The sequence below is a fragment of the Culex pipiens genome, chromosome 1 (assembly GCF_016801865.2).
Source record: "Culex pipiens pallens isolate TS chromosome 1, TS_CPP_V2, whole genome shotgun sequence".
NCBI classification, from domain to species: domain Eukaryota; kingdom Metazoa; phylum Arthropoda; class Insecta; order Diptera; family Culicidae; genus Culex; species Culex pipiens.
In genome coordinates this window covers 6,393,979-6,413,949 of record NC_068937.1, presented here as the reverse complement: position 1 = coordinate 6,413,949, position 19,971 = coordinate 6,393,979, and the positions used below count along the sequence as shown (strand labels likewise).

Here is a 19,971-nt window from a genome sequence, read left to right as displayed (position 1 = left end):
ACACAATTTTAACTATAATTTACGCAAATCTGATTGATTTACCAACATAAAGTTAATTAAATAAAGATTTTCGCGTATTCTTGGTAATTTCATCGGAGAGTTCATAACGCATAAGCCCCTCACCAGCCGCAAATCTGTTTACATCTAAGGTTCATCAAAGACAGTAAACAGATGGCCACAAAGAAGATTTCTGGCGTCAACAAGTTTGAAGCTCACGCCCTAATCCGTTGGGAAAAATGCGTTAACTAGTAGGCTCTGTGACTGATTACCAAGTCAAACATGAACATTTTTGGACTTGAATCTCCCATTTCAATGAGAGACAGAGGAGGAAGCATTATAAAGTAGGCATTGACTTTTCCATCACAAAAAAATAAATAAATTAATAAAAACAGAAGGCCGCCGCTTTTTTTCGAGTGTTTGTTTTGAGCTGAAAATTTTCACTTGGCCTTCTTTGATGACCCTTGCCGGCACGGCGCAGAAAGACCTTTGAAGATTATGCTGCTTCTTTTGTTTGAGGTTTTTTTTGGAGATGGGAAATTTCCACCTTTAATTAAAGGTTTTCTTTCGCGCTTTAATTACAATCTCTTGCGGGGTGCGGTCGGTAGCAGTTGCGAAGAGATTTAAACAGGAGGTTTGTTTCAGTGTGTATGTGAGAGTGTAATTTGAAGTGTTTTACATACATTGATTGTGGTCTCTGGGGTACTTTTTGCAATCAAGATGTGTTATCATCTTGGCGCGATAAGCCAATGGGATGTTGTTTTTGCTCAATTTTCCAGTTGAATCTGAGTCGAATGACTTGAATAAGAAATCTTTTGTTTTAAAACTAGGACATGTGAGAAGATTCCATTGATTTTTAATAACAATGAACAATAAATTACCCCAGCAAACTGGCCAAATTAAGGGGAATTTCCCACCTAATATTTATCAGGGTACCACATTAGTCACCGACTGACCAAAACGGAAAGCTTGTTCTTCTTTCTCTCTGTTCCTTCGCACCCCCCGTCGAACGATTTGTTGAAAATACTTTCATTTTCGTTTGACGTTCCAAATTCCGACGCCTACTGCTGTTGGTGCTGTGCTGGCAAATTTGTAATCGCTTGCGGATCAAAGTGCAACCTGTTGCTTGTTGCTCTGCGAAAATGCAGAAACGGAAGCAAAAACTTATCTCTCTTACATTTTGTTTGGCTTGATTCATTCATTACCATCTCTCTTCGTGAGGTTGGGCAGAGTCAAAAGAGGGAGCTCTTCTCATATTTTGTTCGTTTAATAACTTTTAATGACTCACGTCAGCAATTAACGGCGGAATCGCGATTTTTGTTGGTATCTTCTTCCTCGCATTTTTTTTCTCTCACTTTGAAGCTATTTCGTAACATTCACTTATGCTTTTTCCTCTTTTTTTTTCTCTCTTTACATGTGACCATTTCCTTCCGGATTTAAAACAACAAACACAATAGTCCAACGGGCGAAAGGACTCCTGATCAAGGGCAAGCATGGCACCAACAACTGCTTCGTCATCATCGCCCTCGGCAAGGAGAAGTACCAGACGTCGGTCAAGGAGAAAGCCCCGGAAGCGGTCGACTGGCACGAGGAGTGCGAACTGTGAGTTCAGGAATCTTTGTTTTGGTTGAGTGTTTAATTTTTCTAGCTTTAAACTTTTAAATCCTAAATTGTGTTTGTATTATTTTTTCTGTCAAAAAGTCGAGACATACGCAGGACACAATTTTTTCTTTAAACATTCGAACTAAAGCTAATGAGAACAAAATCATCTCTGCGGTAAACTTTACGTAGTAGGCCTGGCCGTAGCCTCTAGTTCTTTCACATAAAACCGTCCAACAATTTCGGCAGCTGTTTTTACAAAATACTATCAAAATGTTTAAATATCGGTATGTTAAGAATGATTCCAGGGTGGTCACTCAAATCGCATTTTCGAATTCCCGAGTTTTCCAGAACCTCAACTAAAAGGCATTTCTTGACCAAAAAAAGGGTAGCGTATGACCAAGAAGGTTAAAGCTGTCAAAATCCATGAATTAACAATAACAACTACCCAAAAAACAGTTTAAAAAAAGTTAATCGAACAAAATTTCCAAATAAAGAAAATAAACACCAAACTACTGACAATTTCTGAAATAAAATTAAATGTGACACCAAATTGGTTTAAAAGAAAACACTCCTAATTTTGATTAAGAGTGCAAACTTAAGGGGTTACATACATGTAAATCGGCAAATGTGATTTTTTTAAATCTGTTTTCAGGACATTAAAATATACATTTTCAACCATTAACAAAATAAATTTGAAGACATTTGGTTGTATCATTATCGAGATAAAGCTATATGAAGTTGGCATTTTCAAAAAAACTGGTGCCACGATATCTTAAAACTGCTTTGACCAAATCGGCTCAAAATTTTTGTGAAGACTCGTTAAACCGGTCCTGTGTGCATGACGAAGGCCGATTTTCAAAAAGTTTATTTAAAAAAAGATAAAAATATTTTCCTGTTTTTCATATAAAAAAACGGCAGTTTTTGATTTTTGTATTTAAAAAAAATGCAAAATTTCAAAATCTGGCTTTTTCTGGTACACGGGATATGTCTTGCGAGTCTTCACCCCGAATTTCAGCCAATTTGGTCCATCCAATCTCGAGATATCGTGGCACCCGTAAATCAACTCGGTGTTCAGAGAAAAACGCTCGCAAAGTTTGACAGTTCGCTTTGCGCATGGCAAAAGTTTCAGCCTAAATCGTCTGTAACTTACTTTAATCATAAAATATCTTCACATTTTCAGGAGTGATTCAAAATCATCTTTTAAGTTAATAATAAATTAAATATTAAATAAATTTAGTGTAATATGAAATTTTGTGATTTTCTACATGTATGTAACGCCTTAAGCAATCAGTCATTTTAAAAAATAAAAAAAATAAACTTCAAAATTTTCATGAAACTAGAAGACTTATCAACTGAGAACTATCTACAATGCAATTTTCTGCATTGATAATCATATTTAGCATGTTTGGGTTCGTTCAAAAATATTTAGATTTTCATAAAACTTCAATGTACAGCACCGCAAAAAAAAAATCGCAAACAAATGATTACAAAACAACTGGACAGGGGTAAAGTGCATTTTAAAACACTTTTTTCATTCAAACCATGGCTTGCTACTTCGGTTTTTATTCTTTTTAAACTTCAAAATATATTTGCAACGGTTTAAACTGGAAAAATTAAATGTTGTGCAAAAGATCAAAAAAAAAAAAAAATAATATTCCAAAACAACTCTTAAAGCATGATAACACTAATTGCTATTTTAAACATTTAAAATGTCTAGAATTCACTGTGAAAATATGTTTTAGATTTTGATATTTAATTTTCTCCATATTGACCATTGTCCTAAGTCCAACCCTTGTGAAGTTACAGCGGGTTTAAAAAAAAGGTTGAAAAAAATGGGGTTTTTGATGGTTTTTGGCAATTTCTATATGACAGACTTGATTTTTCAGTCTCGAAAATATTTTTATCGAAAAGCTCGTCAAATTTCCCATAAGTTTGTCTTTGACCACATTTCAATTGGATGTATTTACATTTTTTTTTTCAGTGTAGTATAGTAACCTGGATAGTAAATTAGCTTATATCTGTAAGCCCATACATCCAATTAAAATGTGCACAGAAAAAAATAATATAAATTTGGAAGCTGTAATTTTAGAAGGTTGAATATTACCTCTTTTATGATGAAATTTTACCTCAATTTAGACTGAAAAAGTGGCATTACACCAGAAAAGTGGTAAAATTACACATTTCCAGAGGTAAAATTACACCTTTTTTCTGACATAAAAGATGTACCCCTTCCCAGATGTAATATTACCATGATTTTTTTTTTCTGTTTGGTCAAAGACAAACTTATGGGAAATTTGACGAGCATTCCGGTAAAAATATTTTCAAGACTGAAAAATCAAGTCTGTCATGTAGAAATTGGCAAAAACCATTAAAAAGTTCATTTTTTCAACATTTTTGTTTCTAAAACCGCTGTAACTTCACAAGGATTGGACTTAGGACAATACAATGGTCAATATGGAGACTTTTGTGTAAAATTGTCTGGAGAATCGACTCTCGAGTTCGGTTTTTTGAAAATTTTGACGTTTAGAGCACTTTTCAAACAAACAATTTCAGTAAATGATTTTTGTATTTTTTTAGGTGAGTTGCTCCATCCTGCATTTTTCGTGAGTCTTTTTGTAACATCTTAGGCTATTTTTACAAAAAAAAATCGTGGGCTCACCTTCAAATTTGACTTTTCAGCTTAAAAATCAAAAAATCTCATAAAAGTGGAGTGTTTTTTACCTTCAGTGCATTTTTTCGGAAAGCCCGTCAAATTTCCTGCAAGTTTGTCTTTGACCACTTTTTGATACGATGCAACGGCTTCGAGATACAGCAATATTAAATTACGAAATACAAAAATATTTAAAACACTTACGCCCTTCTCAAATGTCAGAGTGTAACTGGCTCCGTATACACAAAAATGGCTTATATATGCCTAGGATAACATGTCTACAAATTTTCATTGAAATCGGAGAGAGTCGAGAAAAAAGTACCTAAAAATTTCCTGTTTTGGGCTGGAATTGCTCAAACTTAAAAATATATTTGCAATCTCTTGAACTGGAAAATAAAAAGTTGTGCAAAAGATTAAAAAAAAGTTTCCAAAACAACTCTTAAAACATGGTTACACTTATTGCTCTTTAAAAAATTAAAATGTCTAGAAATTTCTGTGAAAATATGTTTTAGATTTTGATATTTAATTTAAAAAATTAATGTTTATTTATCCACTTGTCAGTTGTACAATTTCGTGTTTTTTTTAATGAAAAATCCAGTTCAATAAGAATTTATGCTTTTCCTCTCATTTTATGCTAAAAATTAAAAAAAAACTCATTCTATGAACATTTTGAAAACAGTCTGAATGAAAATTTATCCACATTATTTGTCATTTTTACAATTTGAATATTTTTGCATATTTTCAAAAACTCAACTGAAATTCCATGTTTTCATTAAAAAACGAGTTACGTTTGGACTTTATTTGATAATTATAAGTTTATCGACCAAAAGTACAAAATACAAAATCATTCAGAAGCTAGAAAACTATTTTTCAAACCTGTTTCCTTGATATTTCTAACTATTCACGACTTTTTGAAAAAAAAAAATAATTTCAAATTCCCGATTTTTTGTGTATTTTGACCAATTGCAGACTTTTTCCCGAATTTCTGACTTGAGTGGCCACCCTGAGAATGACTTTTCTGATCGATTTCGTGTCTTCGGCATAGTTGAAGAAATATCTGTAGATAAAGTCACCTTTTTTGAAACAAAAATAACTTAACACTTAGGATGGCTTTAACTTCGAAACGGTGCATTTTATCATTTTAATTCTAGAAATAATGTTTTTCAAAAATCATATATTTTTAAGTTTGATTTTTTTTTTGGGACAGTCCACTGAATGATCAGTAGAAAAAATGTGTTTGTTTTAGTAAATAATCACATTTGTGTTTATTTCAAATTGAACATAATTTTTAAATCTTAAATTAAACATTAGCTGCTAGTCTTGCTTTCAGAGATACTAGCTTATGCAATTGTTCTTCCTGCTGATTAGTTGCACCTTTAGCTCCACCTTCAAATAATTCCACGAATGTATTACCAATCATATCTAACATCTCCTGTTTAGAAATTCCTTGGTTCTCGAAAAAATGCTCCAAATCCGAATCGTCACAATTTGATTCATCTCGCACCTTCGGTATATTTTTATCCATCGAATCTTGTTGCAGGATCGGAGTCTCGTTTAACTCGACACAACTCATCTCAAAGTTTGCAGTCAAAATTGTTTGTACAGTCGAATCGCCAAGAGTCGACATTCCCTGCACCCAGGCTTCATCTTGTGGCGCTGGATTTAATCTGCGTACTTCGTGGCTTTCGACGTTCGTGGTGACGCTCTTGCTTGATGATGGTGATGATTTTCTTGGACAAATGCAGAAAAATGCTCCAATTGACAGCAGCACATCCAGTATCGGTGACATTGTCTGAAGTTTTAGAAAAGTGATGTGATCAAGCTTCTTCAAGAAATAGATAATGACTGCCTTAAAGTAAATCTGTTAAGTCCTCTACAATTTATGAACTAAAATTTTAAACTGAGTAGTATTTTGACAGAAGCATTTCTCTTTATAGTTTAAAACAAGGTTATTCTACCTCCGAAATTATATCTACCTAAATACAGGTAAAGGGGAGGAATGGTGGGTTCTCTTTTTGGTAGATATTTACTTCTACGACTACGTAAAACCTCGAAATGAAAGGTAGAAGCGATTTGTTGTTTTTAACTGTCTACCTAAACTCATTAGCCACAGGCAAATAAACTAAAATCTATTGAAAATATCATCAATAACTAATGCAATAAACATCACAACAATTCTTAGTTTAAAACTTTTGCCAACTTCGATAAAAACCATGCCACAACATGTTAGAAGGTAACACTAATAACAATAAATCCATGCGTCTTTGCCAAAAAATCTATTCATAAATTCCCACATTTTTTTTTATCTTCAACTAGATTTCAAAAATACTCAAAAGCCATGTGTTAACAAAGACGACTGGTTTTAATTTACGAACAAAAAATCAAAAAGGGCTTTAAATGGAAACTGTTTTTGCTTTCAGGAAAATTTCCCGCAATTTTAAAAATATAAAAAAATGAGTGTACACATAAAATTTAAGGTTATAATATAAGTTTTATGAAATTGCAGAAAATTTGACGAAATTCGCCGAAATATCGTCACTCGTCAGTTGAAAAAGAATGCTAGTGAGCAGAAAAAAAATTTAGAAACCACATTTTACTAAATTTTCTCACGTCTCAATCCTTTTCTTTTTCGCACCTGAAAATATAATTGTGTGCTCGACTTACGTACATACGACACAACAATTGATTACGGTATGTCCACGTATCTAGCCTTTCCGGTCGATTCTTTGAAAAAATATTCGCTCACAGAATTCGTTACTGCGCTTAATGCAACGCAGTAGGCCTGGCCACTTTACCTAGTCATACGACGTCTTAAACTTCTTGATTTTGAAAGTAGAAGTAGAATAATTCTCAATTAAAAAAGTGTCGATTTTTTTTTATAAAATGCATCATTGTAAAGCTAAAGTCATTTTAAGCTTCAGTAATGACAAATTTTAATACTTTTGATTTCTTTTAAATAGTGCCCATCTTTCCTCATTCATCTTTTAAACATATTTTCAAGATTTTCAAATGAGGCTAAATTTTTTAATGTCTCAAGAAGTCTCGAATGATCCGAAAATTTAAGAAATGTTTCGTCTTTTGACATTAAAAATCGGAGGTACGGATGCCGAGCTAAAAACTGAAAAATAAAGGTTTATTGGATGACACTTGGAAAAATTCAATTCAATTTGTATCCTTTGCAAGTATGTACCGCAGCAGCCAAATGTCCTTATGATGAAAATTATGCATTTTACAAAGAAAAAAAAAACTAAAGTATTTTTGTCGAGATCAGGGGACTTTCTTTCATAAAAAAAGTCAAAGTAGTTATGTCACAGACATAACCGGAATGGCGTAGACTACGTAAAGTTTTGAGATGTGGACATAGAGTTTTCCATATCTTAATTTTGAAGAATTAGCTAGATACTTGAAATACATTAACGGAATAAGATCGTAAATGGGAGATGTTGTTGTTGTTAATTTCTTTATTTCCGGCAGCTTTAACCTTTCGGTCATTCGCTGGCCCATAAATGGGAGATGGACCCCCCAACAAGACAGAACTTACACACTCCAGTCAACTCAATCGGACCGCAACTGCCATGTAACCATACTTTGAATGTGTTGGTAAATCTTTCACTAGAAAGCCTTATTTAAACAATGGAAACATCGAATGGAGGAGAGAAGAACGAAAAACGATTTTTTCGCGAACCGAATGAAAGTTTGGTAGCATAATGTGGTAGAGAGAGAGGGGTTCAGAAAGCTGTGCAATCCGTCTCCCCTGAAGACCAACACTAGTTCCTGAAAGGAAGGAGGGAGGCAATTCCGAAGAGTTGGGAAGTCTTCACCCCCTTCTTGATTGTTTCATAACCACGGCTTGACCCACGAGAGGCAACTGTTTGGTGAGACGGCAGCAGGCGCGTGCCTCATCCTGTTGCTGCCTCGTCCCGTGTGGGACGAGGGACGGGGCAACTCCGAACCACGGCAACCACGAAAGATTCAAACGGTCCGGCCATCGAGAGGTAACTGGCTGACGGTGACGACGAGAAGGCGATGCGCACTTCTTTTGCAGTTCTGGTCCCTCTCTCTCCTGCTGCTGCTGCTCTGGGCTGAGCTTTCCTGCTGCTGCTGCTGGTCCGACGTCTGAGACGTGAATGATAGAATGGGCTGAGCGCGCGTTCTTATATATGATTCCGGTCTGCTACCTCCCCTCCTTTTTCGCGACCGACACTCGGTCGCGTTGCTCGGATGATTCTCCCCTCAAAATAGGTACTTGACATTCCCGTCCGTGAGTGGGAAGCGCTCTTTTTGCTTGCAAAATCTGTGCATTTTGAAAACATTTTAAAACATTCAATTGTTTCAATAGTTAAACTATTTTGCCAACAATGAAAGTTTTATAGCAAATTGCTGAATAATTTTCGAATCGAATGGAACCAAAATCGTGCCGATTCGATTTGAGGGAAGGAAGATATAAGCGATTGACGGATGACGCAATATTCCAGGGCCTTCGGCCCGGGTTTTTTGGAATGACACCCCAGTACCTTCGACAAAGACGTAAGTCTACGTCAAAACACAGATATTTTGCAATGAACAAACAACACGTATTTTATTCCACACATATAAACCACCAAACTGATTTGAACAGCTTCATTCTCTCTTTCGCCAGCCGCGCGCGCTTCTCGTTATTTTCTCGCTCATTGTTCTCTCTCTCTCAAACTAGCGCGCTCTTGGGCTCAATGCGGAAACAAGGCAGTATTTGTAAAGGTGCGCACTTTTTTCTGCGTTCAAAACATTTATTTATGAATTCTTATGAATCTAAAACAATAATATTTAGCATGTTTTAGCTGGATTGAAAATATTTTGATTTTTTTAAATAAAATTCCTATGTACAGCACCGCAAAAACTTTTTTTTGCGAAAAAAATAAATAAATTGTCGTCAATCCTTAAGTATTATAATGCATTTTTACACACTTTTTTCATTCAAACGTTAAAACCGTGGCTCGTAAATTAAATTTTTGAACACCTTTTATTTTTTTGTTGCAATTCTGCGGGTACGGGAGTGGACCTAATCTTATAATAAATACTCATTTCTAATTTTTACTGCATTTTCAAATTGCAATTTTTTTGGTGAGGATTATGTCCTGTTACGATTTTGAGCGCTCATCCGCTCATGAGCGAGCTTTTTTCGCTCATTCGTGAGGAGGAGCGCTACGCGAGCTTGCTTTCGTTTGCTTCTGCTCATGTTTGCTCATAAATTTTATGAGCGAAAATGCTCATCGCTCGCGCTCGCGCTCATGTTTTGCTCATTGAGCAAAATGAGCGGTTTTTTTTTCTAACGGGTATACAATAATAAAAAAAAATATCAGCAGAGCTTTTTTGTTGATTTTTTTTAATGGAGGCTGGAATAGGCTAATCTCAATGATATTGGGTGAAGATATTTTTTTATAATTTTTGTTTTGAAGCTTGTTTAGGAGTCAAAGTTTAGATGAAAATTAGGATTATCATCGTTATCTGAAGAAATGATCCGATTTATAAAAATAAAGTTGATAAAAGAGTAACACGTAAAGTTCAACTGTTTAATTAAACTAAAAAGTATCTTTAAGGAACACAAAAATGCTTTCTTGGAAATACATTATATCATTTTTTTTTAATCGTTAACTTTTTGAAGTCTGGGCACCTCATCTTGTTTAACAAATTATTATTAAATATTTTAGCATGATAAATGTCAAATCTGTGTCTTAGATGAATTTCAATAAACTATCTTATTTAAAGGAGTCTATTTCAAATTAATAAATAAATGAGAAATGAGTCTGGCCACAAGTAAAATTATATTTTAATATAAAAAAAATCTATTGTCTTCTTGTTAACAGCTTTAAGACCTAAAAATGCAGTTCCTTGAAAGTTTAGTCTAATTATGAGAGTTAAAATAAGAAGCTAAAAAGAGTGTCTGGAATTCTAAGCAAACGTGTCTTGAATGCAAATCAGCAATTTTTCATTGATCGGTAACTTAATAAAAACTAGTATATTTAATTATAAAACTCTGAAAAAAATACTAAGCTGACAATATTAGATGAGTACGTACATGTCCCTTTTTTGTGATGAAATTATCTCAGGAATATGAAATGAGCTTCAAAAGTGGCAATCCAATTGGCCTGTGCGAGATTCATCAACAATACTAAAAATCTACCTACTTTGCTGATGAGCGCTCATTGAGCGCGAGCGCATGCGATGAGCATGAGCGAGCACGAGCTACCTGATAAGTCCTCATGCTCATGAATGAGCGAGCACGGGTTTTAGCTCGCTCGCTCATTCGCAACCCTGCCAAAAACACAATTATTTAAAAAAAAATCATAACTTGGCGACAATCACAGCTTTGACGAAGACATCAAATCGATCCGACAATTCCTACACAAAATACAGATTTTTATATGGACAGCTGCCAAAATTGAATGGAGACGGAGACTTGTATGGGTGAACCAATGACACAAAATCGCATCTTTGGTCAAACAAAATAAAAATAAACAAAGCCCATATTTGTTATATTTTAAAATGTGTCTTTTGTCTTTATTTAAGTTTTAATCGTATATTTTCCATTTTCTTCCAGTCAAATCCCCACCCACGGCAACCGCGCCGAGCTGGTCCTGACCGCGCTCCACCACAACTCGCTCGGCATCGACGAGTTCCTGGGCCAGGTCGTGCTTCCGCTCAGCGAGATGGACGTGTACGAGCGGCCCCGGTCGCGCTGGTTCCCACTCCAGAGTAAACCCGGCAAGGAGAAGAAGGCGGCCAAGGAGCGGGGCGAGCTGGAGGTCCGGATTGCGTTCACCGTGAAGGCCGGCTCGCTGACGGATCTGAGCAAGAAGGAGAAGAACAAGAGCTCGATCAGTAATTTGGCGTCCAATGTTGGCGGGTCGTTGCTGAGCATCGGGGCGATCGAGAAGCGAAAGGGGCTGAAGAAGTTTGCCAAGTCGCTGGGGTCGAAGGTTCACATCAGTGGAATCGGGAAGAAGAAGAACAAGGAGAGTGCTGGGGTTGAAGGGTTGGGGGATGATGGGTCTTCGTTTACGGGAAGTTACTCGAGCATTGGGACGCCGAGCGGGTTGACCTCGCGCCAGTCCCGGCAGACGTTTGGAGACGCCGATCCGGGCGTGATCAGTGAAGACGAGGACGAGTTTGTGTTTGACAATCTGTCACACAAGAGTTCGGGGAGTTCGTTGAACATCAATCGGCATGCCCAAGCGCAAGCTCAGCAGCAGCAGCAGTTTCAGCATTTGCCAAAGTCGGCCACTCAATCGACGTCGTCGACGCCGGACGAAACGAGGAAACACAAATCGATGACGCTTCCGGCCTCGGCCCCGTCCAAACCTCCGAGGTTGCTTTCCGAGTCGGAAGAGGGCGGCGTTCCGCGGGACGAGTGGGAACAGAAGCTGTACGGGAAGCACTTGGAGATTGGAAGTACCGACTCGTTGAAGCGACGCTCGTGGGAGAGCTCCCGGGTGATGTTGTCCGTCCAGCAGGAAGAAGAAGAGGATCAGCAGCAGGTGCTGGGGAGGAAGGTCCCTCAAGAACCGACGGTACCGGCGCCGACCTCCGTCACCGCACCCACCTCGCCGACCCTGGCGGAAAAGAACAAATCTGAAGAGGCGGCGGACAAACCGCGGCCACTGCCTCGGGTAGGCTCGCAGGACGTCGCCAAGGTCAACGACAAGCTGATCCTGGACAACGGCTCCAGCGGAAGTCGCCGATCGATCAACCAACCATCCCCAAAGCTCGAAAAGGAGCACAGCAGTTCGTCGTTCACGAAGAAGCTGAAGCACTTTATCAAGGACCACCGGGCGGAATCGATGGAGAATCTGTCCTCGTCCAAGACCAAACTGAACGGCACCAGCAAGCACCACGGCAATCTGCACGCCGGAAACGAGCGCATCATCATAGGCGGCGAGAACGACATGCCGACCCTTTCGGGGGTGGTCCGCCAGAGCAAACTGGTCACGGAGGTGTCGCCGGAGATTGCGGCCAAGTACGAGGGCAAAACGCGCGAGGACATGATGCGGATCGCGCACAACCTCGAGAGCGAAGTGCAGTACCAGAAGCAGAAGGTCAAGGAGCTGGAGGACTATCTGGACAGTTTGCTGCTGAAGGTGATGGAGTGCCAGCCGCGGATACTGCAGAATCCGTACCAGACCAAGGGCGGCGTCGCGATCAACCATCCGACCAAGAGGTGAGGCTTTTTGTGTGTTGTTTTGTTGGTTTGAGGTGACAGTTCTTCCATTCAACTTTCGCAATTTTGTGGTGATTTTTAATGAGAAAATTAGGGTATTTATGTTGAGACTCAATCATACAAAAAAGATTCATCTATTGCAAGTCTCTGCTTAGAGTCCACAATAATCATAAAAATCTCTTGGGGGCAAAAACAAGTTTAAATGAACACCACCTGCATTGCAAAATGATAGCTCTATAATTTATGAAAATTTAATACTAATGCAAAAATAAAGGTTAGGTATCAAAAAATGTCAAAATTCTTGATTTTTATTACTAAACCACCAATTCTAGAGTTTTATTTTTTTTTTAAAAAGGTCCAGTTACATTTTTTTAGTTTTTGAGTGTTTTTGAATCCGCATTGACCCACTGAGAATTTTGGCTCGAGTCTCGAGTCGATCTGGCTCGATATCGAGCCAGAATCGAGTCGAGGCTCAAGCCAAAATTCTCAGCGGGGAGTCAGGGGTATTCAAAAACACCCAAAAAGGCAAAAAAAAAAAATAAAATGAAATTTTTTTTTCGATATTTCAAAATCTTTTTAAAAATTTCTTCAATTCTTTAAATCTTAACTTTAATTTTCAGTTGAGTTTCTTAGCTATTTTCATAATTTTTATTTTCGATTGTCATTCCTTAAATTTTTCAATTCTTCTTTTTTCAAATAGTTCAATCTAACTATGATTTTTTCTGGATTTTTTCAAGAGGGAGCTGTGTCCTATCCCTCGCCTTGTCCAGACCAAAATCCATGATAAAGCTGTCAGACCAAGACTGTCAGACCAACCAGACCAGTTCTCTCAGATTTCGGTTATTCGATTTTTTTTTGTATTTTTTAACCCGACTGAAACTTTTTTGGTGCCTTCGGTATGCCCAAAGAAGCCATTTTGCATCATTAGTTTGTCCATATTATTTTCCATACAAATTTGGCAGCTGGCCAAACAAAAATGATGTATGAAAATTCAAAAATCAGTATCTTTTGAAGAAATTTTTTGATCGATTTGGTGTCTTCGGCAAAGTTGTAGGTATGGATATGGACTACACTGGAAAAAAATGATACACGGTAAAAAAATTTTTGGTGATTTTTTATTTAACTTTTTGTTACTAAAACTTGATTTGCAAAAAAACACTATTTTTATTTTTTTTTGATATGTTTTAGAGGACATCAAATGCCAACTTTTCAGAAATTTCCAGGTTGTGCAAAAAATCTTTGAGCGAGTTATGATTTTTTTAATCAATACTGATTTTTTTCAAATTTTTTTTGAATTTTCATACATCATTTTTGTATGGCCAGCTGCCAAATTTGTATGGAAAATAATATGGACAAACTAATGATGCAAAATGGCTTCTTTGGGCATACCGAAGGCACCAAAAAAGTTTCAGTCGGATAAAAAAATAAAAAAATAAAATTTAAGAAAAAAGACCGATTTCGTAGAGAATTGCTCCCGACGATAACGATAATCTATCGCTTTCGTTATCGTTATTTCGATAATTCTATCGGCGATAATTTTATCGCCGATAATGGACGATTACTCATTTTTAAAATCTGTCTTAAATCGATTAGTACAACATGATATGGTTAAACTCTCAATCCTTCACTAAGAATATATTTTTTGAAAATTTAGTAAGTTTTTTTTTTCAAAGTATAAATATGTACGCAAAATTACTCAAAAAATACCGTATTTTTTCGAAATTACTCAAATTTTCTTAATTTGCAATATGGGTATCAAACGAAGCGAAATTTTGTTTGTTTTTATTTTTTTACTTTATTCAAGTTTTTTTTTTGTAAAATACTAAAATTTTCACAAAATATCATAAGCGAAATTTTGTATTCTTTTTCACTTTATAAGAGTTTTTTTTTTTTTTCGAAAATACAATATGCAATAAGGGTATCAAACGAAGTGAAATTGTGTATGCTTTTTTACCTGATTAGAGTTTTTTTAAATACTAAAATTTTCACAAAATACCGTATTTTTTTCGGAAATACATAAATTTTCAAAATTTGCAATATGGATATCAAACGAATTGAAATTTGGTATGATTTTAAATTTATTAGAGTTTTTTTAATACTAAAATTTTCACAAATTCCGTATTTTTTCGAAAATAATCAAATTTTCTAAATATGCAATATGGGTATCAAAAAAAGCAAAATTTTGTATGCTTTTATCACTTTATTAGAGTTTTTTAAATACTAAAATTTTCACAAAATATCGTATTTTTTTCGATAATTCTAAAATTGGAAAAAAAAACAAATTTCGCTTCGTTTGATACCCATATTGCAAATTTTGAAAATCAGATTATTTTCGAAAAATACGGTATTTTGCGAGTTTGCCGTAAACTAGGTCCTAATTGGGTCCGAATAACACAAAAATAGAAATAAAATCTATGCGTTTTTGGGCAGTCTAGCATAGCTCTTAAAACCGATTTGGTTCAAAATTGGCACTGGTACTTTGTTTTGTCTAAATTAAATCAAGATTTTTTTTTTCAATTCTTCACATTTTCAGTGGGACATAAATTTAACCTTTTTTTTAATTTTTTTTTTAACTTAAAAAAAGAGAATTTTAAAAAGAAAATATACCTCGAAAAAAAAAATCTAAATATTCATGCAGAAAAAATTACAAAACATAAGGACATGAAAACAGTTCGTCAAGAAATTACGAAAAAAAAAAAACAATCAGTGCAGGCTTGGAATAGTAGTCAAAATAGGGACATCTACCCTATTTAAAATTCACCACAAAGTTCTATCGCTTCCCTCTCCCATTTTTTTTACTAATAAACTCAGCTTTGCTTTTCTTTTCCTTTCTTTACCTTACTATAAGCTAAGACTTCTACTTTTTGTTGTTGTTGTTTTTTTGCCGCGTGATATCTAACCCATGCTCCCACCGTGCGTAATTTGCGTGCGCGGTGTTCTTGTGTACTTACAGTGGATGATTTTGCCCTCCTTGTCCTCCTTGTCTTCCCGTTACAGTGGCATTGTCGGCAAGCAGCTGATGGAGTGCATCTATCTTTAGGCCCCTTAGCAAGAGTAGCTAGCGAATCATCGTCCCCCGTCCCAATAATGTTTTTCCCTTAAAAAAAAGTCCCCTAAAACAACAAACACAACTAACAGAACTGATTCACTGCGATTTTTTTTTGTTTTGCTTTGGTTCGATGGTAAGTCATTCCGGTTAAACTCTTTTAAAAAGTCCCAGATTTAGTACATTTTTTTACACCGTAACCATTTAACAAAAGCTCGCAAACTCATTTTAACACAAGCGACAAAATTCCACTTTATGTAAGATTAGTTGACCGCAATTTACCGCCAAATGTGTATTTATTGGAAGAATGATGAAAAAGACAGTTTAGAATTCCTTTCTTACCAACAATATTTTTTTCCATTTTGCTGTTCCAAAATCGGTGCAACAGACTTTGTACTATTACGTTTAAGAGAAAGTAACAACAATGAAAAAAATGATAAACACACTCACTCACAAACACACCACTCCCCGTTGTTGTACCTTAAGCGCCCTAGGATTTAAACATTAAGTAAAGCAATTATAGATATACACATTATTATTTTCCCGCAAGAAATTATTGTTTTGACGACTCCCTGGAAAAAAATGGTTGCCTTAAATTGTAAAACAATTCAATATATATTAAAAAAAAGAATCAAGTGTATTTCTAAAATAAAAGACAAAACAATAATCTTGTACCGTTCACTATTTGACGATCACGCGAATACAATTATGTTAGAAATAAAACGTATATTTTGCAAATAAATAAAACAATGTGAGTTTAGATAATTTTGATGACACTCTCCCAGAGTCAAGCCCACACTATCAGTCAACGAAACATCTTTGCGGCCAACCTGACGCGGTGTGCCTGGCCGATACAAATTCGTACCCTTTGCCACAATCGCATCCAAAATCACTCAAAACTGGCTAAAACAATCTTACTCAGGAGCAATTCTCTACGAAATCGGTCTTTTTTCTTCAATTTTAATTTTTGTATTTTTTAATCCGACTGAAACTTTTTTGGTGCCTTCGGTATGCCCAAAGAAGCCATTTTGCATCATTAGTTTGTCCATATAATTTTCCATACAAATTTGGCAGATGTCCATACAAAAATGATGTATGAAAATTCAAAAATCTGTACCATTTGAAGAAATTTTTTGATCGATTTGGTGTCTTCGGCAAAGTTGTAGGTATGGATATGGACTACACTGGAAAAAAATGATACACGGTTAAAAAAAATTGGTGATTTTTTTATTTAACTTTTTATCACTAAAATTTGATTTGCAAAAAACACTATTTTTAATTTTTTTTATTTTTTGATATGTTTTAGAGGACATAAAATGCCAACTTTTCAGAAATTTCCAGGTTGTGCAAAAAATTATTGACCGAGTTATTAATTTTTTTATCAATACTGATTTTTTCAAAAAATCAAAATTTTGGTCGTAAAAATTTTTTAACTTCATTTTTCGATGTAAAATCAAATTTGCAATCAAAAAGTACTTTAGTGAAATTTTGATAAAGTGCACCGTTTTCAAGTTATAGCCATATTTAAGTGACTTTTTTGAAAATAGTCGCAGTTTTTCATTTTTTTAAATTAGTGCACATATTTGCCCAGTTTGGAAAAAAATATTTTTGAAAAGCTGAGAAAATTCTCTATATTTTGCTTCTTCGGACTTTGTTGATACGACCTTTAGTTGCTGAGATATTGCAATGCATAGGTTTAAAAACAGAAAAATTGATGTTTTTTAAGTCTCACCCATACAACCCACAATTTTCTATCGTCAATATCTCAGCAACTAATGGTCCGATTTTCAATGTGAATGCATGAAACATTTGTGAAATTTTCCGATCTTTTCGAAAAAAATATTTTCAAAATTTTCAAATCAAGACTAACATTTCAAAAAGACCAAACATTCAATATTACGCCCTTTTGATATGTTAGTCTTGATTTAAAAAAATTTTTCGAAAAGATCGGAAAATTTCAGGAATGTTTCATATATTAACATTGTAAATCGGACCATTAGTTGCTGAGATATCTACATTAGAAAATGGTGGGTTGTTTGGGTGAGACTTAGAAAACATCAATTTTCCTGTTTTTAAACCTTTGCATGGCAATTTCTCAGCAACTAAGGGTCGTATCAACATAGTCCGAAGAAGCAAAATATAGGGAATTTTTTCAGCTTTTCAAAAAAAAATGTCAAAACTGAGCAAACATGTGCACTAATTTAAAAAAATGAAAAACTGCGAATATTTTCAAAAAAGTAACTTAAATATGGCCATAACTTGAAAACGGTGCACTTTATCAAAATTTCACTGAAGTACTTTTTGGTGCAAATTTGATTTTACATCGAAAAATGAAGTTAAAAAATTTTTACGACCAAAATTTTGATTTTTTGAAAAAATCAGTATTGATAAAAAAATTCATAACTCGGTCAATGATTTTTTGCACAACCTGGAAATTTCTGAAAAGTTGGCATTTTATGTCCTCTAAAACATATCAAAAAATAAAAAAAAATTAAAAATAGTGTTTTTTTGTAAATCAAGTTTTAGTGATAAAAAGTTATATAAAAAAATCACCAAATTTTTTTTACCGTGTATTATTATTTTCCAGTGTAGTTCATATCCATACCTACAACTTTGCCGAAGACACCAAATCGATCAAAAAATTCCTTCAAAAGATACAGATTTTTGATTTTTCATACATCATTTTTGTATGGACAGCTGCCAAATTTGTATGGAAAATTATATGGACAAACTAATGATGCAAAATGGCTTCTTTGGGCATACCGAAGGCACCAAAAAAGTTTCAGCCGGATTAAAAAATACAAAAAAAAATCGAATGACCGAAATCCTAGAGAACTGCTCTCAGGCATCATATTTTCACTTTTTTCATTTATTCGAATTGATTAAAAAATATCAACTAAAAGTCTTAGAATTAAATTAAGCAAGCACATTATTTTTAATTGCAAAATTTGCACCAAATTCTCTGCCTGCCGCTTTATAAGGCTTTCTGGTCAGAAATTTACCAACAAATTCAATGTATGTTTACATGACAAATTTGTTCGCATCAAATTTGCTATCCCTTTCTAGCAAAAGTTTTTTTTTGTCAGCGACTTCTAGCTGGTTTTTTTTGACTGTCGTATCCACCGACAAAAATGGCTGGATTTCAAAATTGGGATTTACAGGGTGGCCACACAAGTCGGAAAAGTCGAAAATTCGCCAAAATCCGCAAAAAATCGGGAAAAAGTCGGAAATTTCAATTTGTCAAAAAGTCGGGAGTTCTAGGCATACCTATTTAAAATTTATTTTTCAACTCTAGAATAATTTTGTTTTTTTTTTGTTTGTACAATTTTCCAATTGAATACACTGAATTCTGCTTTAGTAACTTGCTTTAAATATATGATTCTTTCCACTATTTCGATATATTTGAGTATGGAAAAGCTGTTTAAGACATTCAAACTCTTAATATTGGAATATTGGATGCCTTTGACACAGATTATCCTGATGTTTTTTTTTTTTATGAATCCAATGATCTTTATTCATTAATGTATTATCAATTAAGAGGTAAAGTTAATGAAAAAATAATATAAAAATAGAGCCTAATGGCTAGCTTAGAGTAATGACAACTTGAGTTTGGCAATGTTTTTTTTTTTTGTAAATATTTTTAATTCATTAGGTAATTTATGATATGTTTTTTTTTTGCAAATATTTCCCTTGAACTTTTTTTGAGAGTATGGAAAAATTACCTACTATAAATAAAGCTTGATTTTCCTTTTTCAGAAAACTTAAATATCGAATAAAATCCAAAATTGTAAAACTTTTTTACGTTTTTAAACCATGAAGAAAATATTGAAATTGAAAAAAATAGTTTTTTGCAAAATTGTTTAAAAAATTGGCTATTCAAATGTTTTGTTTAAAATGAGTGGGAAAACACAAATCATATCAAACTGAATTTTCTTTGAAAAAAAAAGAGTTAAATTAATACTGGCCACTAGATAAATTAAGATTGATTAAAAAACTTGGCAAAAACATTTTTTTATGAATTCCTTGGCATTTTTCTAAATCCTTAGAAAGAATAATAACAGCAATTATGTTTAGAAAATGTTTGTTTATAAATAGAAACGAAATTTTAAGTTCAGTTATCTTAACTGTTTGTCATTTCCAGTTGAAACGAAATATCAAAAAGTATACGTTTGCCAATTTAAAAAATAACATGGAAGTTATAAGTATTGTTGATCTTTCGATTATATTTCAATGACTTGTTGTTTCTTTTCTACGTTTCTTCATAATAATGAATTTTCATTTTTGAAGTATTTTTTATTTGAGAAACTGAACGTTTCTGTATTTACAAAAATTGCCTGTAGCTGGATTTTTTTTAAATTCATTTAGAATTTTTTCTCGCGGTGATTAGTATTGACTTTTCTTATAGAAAGCGTTATGTTTTTTTTTCTTTAGGTAAGAAATGCCTATTATTTGAGCATTCTGGAAAAGTCGGGAATTTGAAAA

At 34.5% G+C, this 19,971-nt stretch overlaps 1 protein-coding gene across 2 annotated transcripts in view; it reads left to right on the top strand.

Moving 5' to 3' along the window:
- The window catches only part of LOC120422061 (rab11 family-interacting protein 5), a 30,380-nt gene extending 14,141 nt beyond the window's left edge, over positions 1-16,239 (top strand). The window contains exons 2-4 of one of the 2 annotated variants that reach the window (XM_039585397.2): positions 1,455-1,599; positions 10,827-12,443; positions 15,441-16,239. In XM_039585397.2, coding sequence (XP_039441331.1) covers positions 1,455-1,599; positions 10,827-12,443; positions 15,441-15,483 — 1,805 coding nt within the window. In that variant the 3' untranslated portion in view covers positions 15,484-16,239. Of the gene's footprint in view, positions 1-1,454; positions 1,600-10,826; positions 12,444-15,396 lie in introns of both variants that reach the window. The other variant, XM_039585398.2, reaches the window with a different exon arrangement.
- Positions 16,240-19,971: the final 3,732 nt, after the last annotated feature.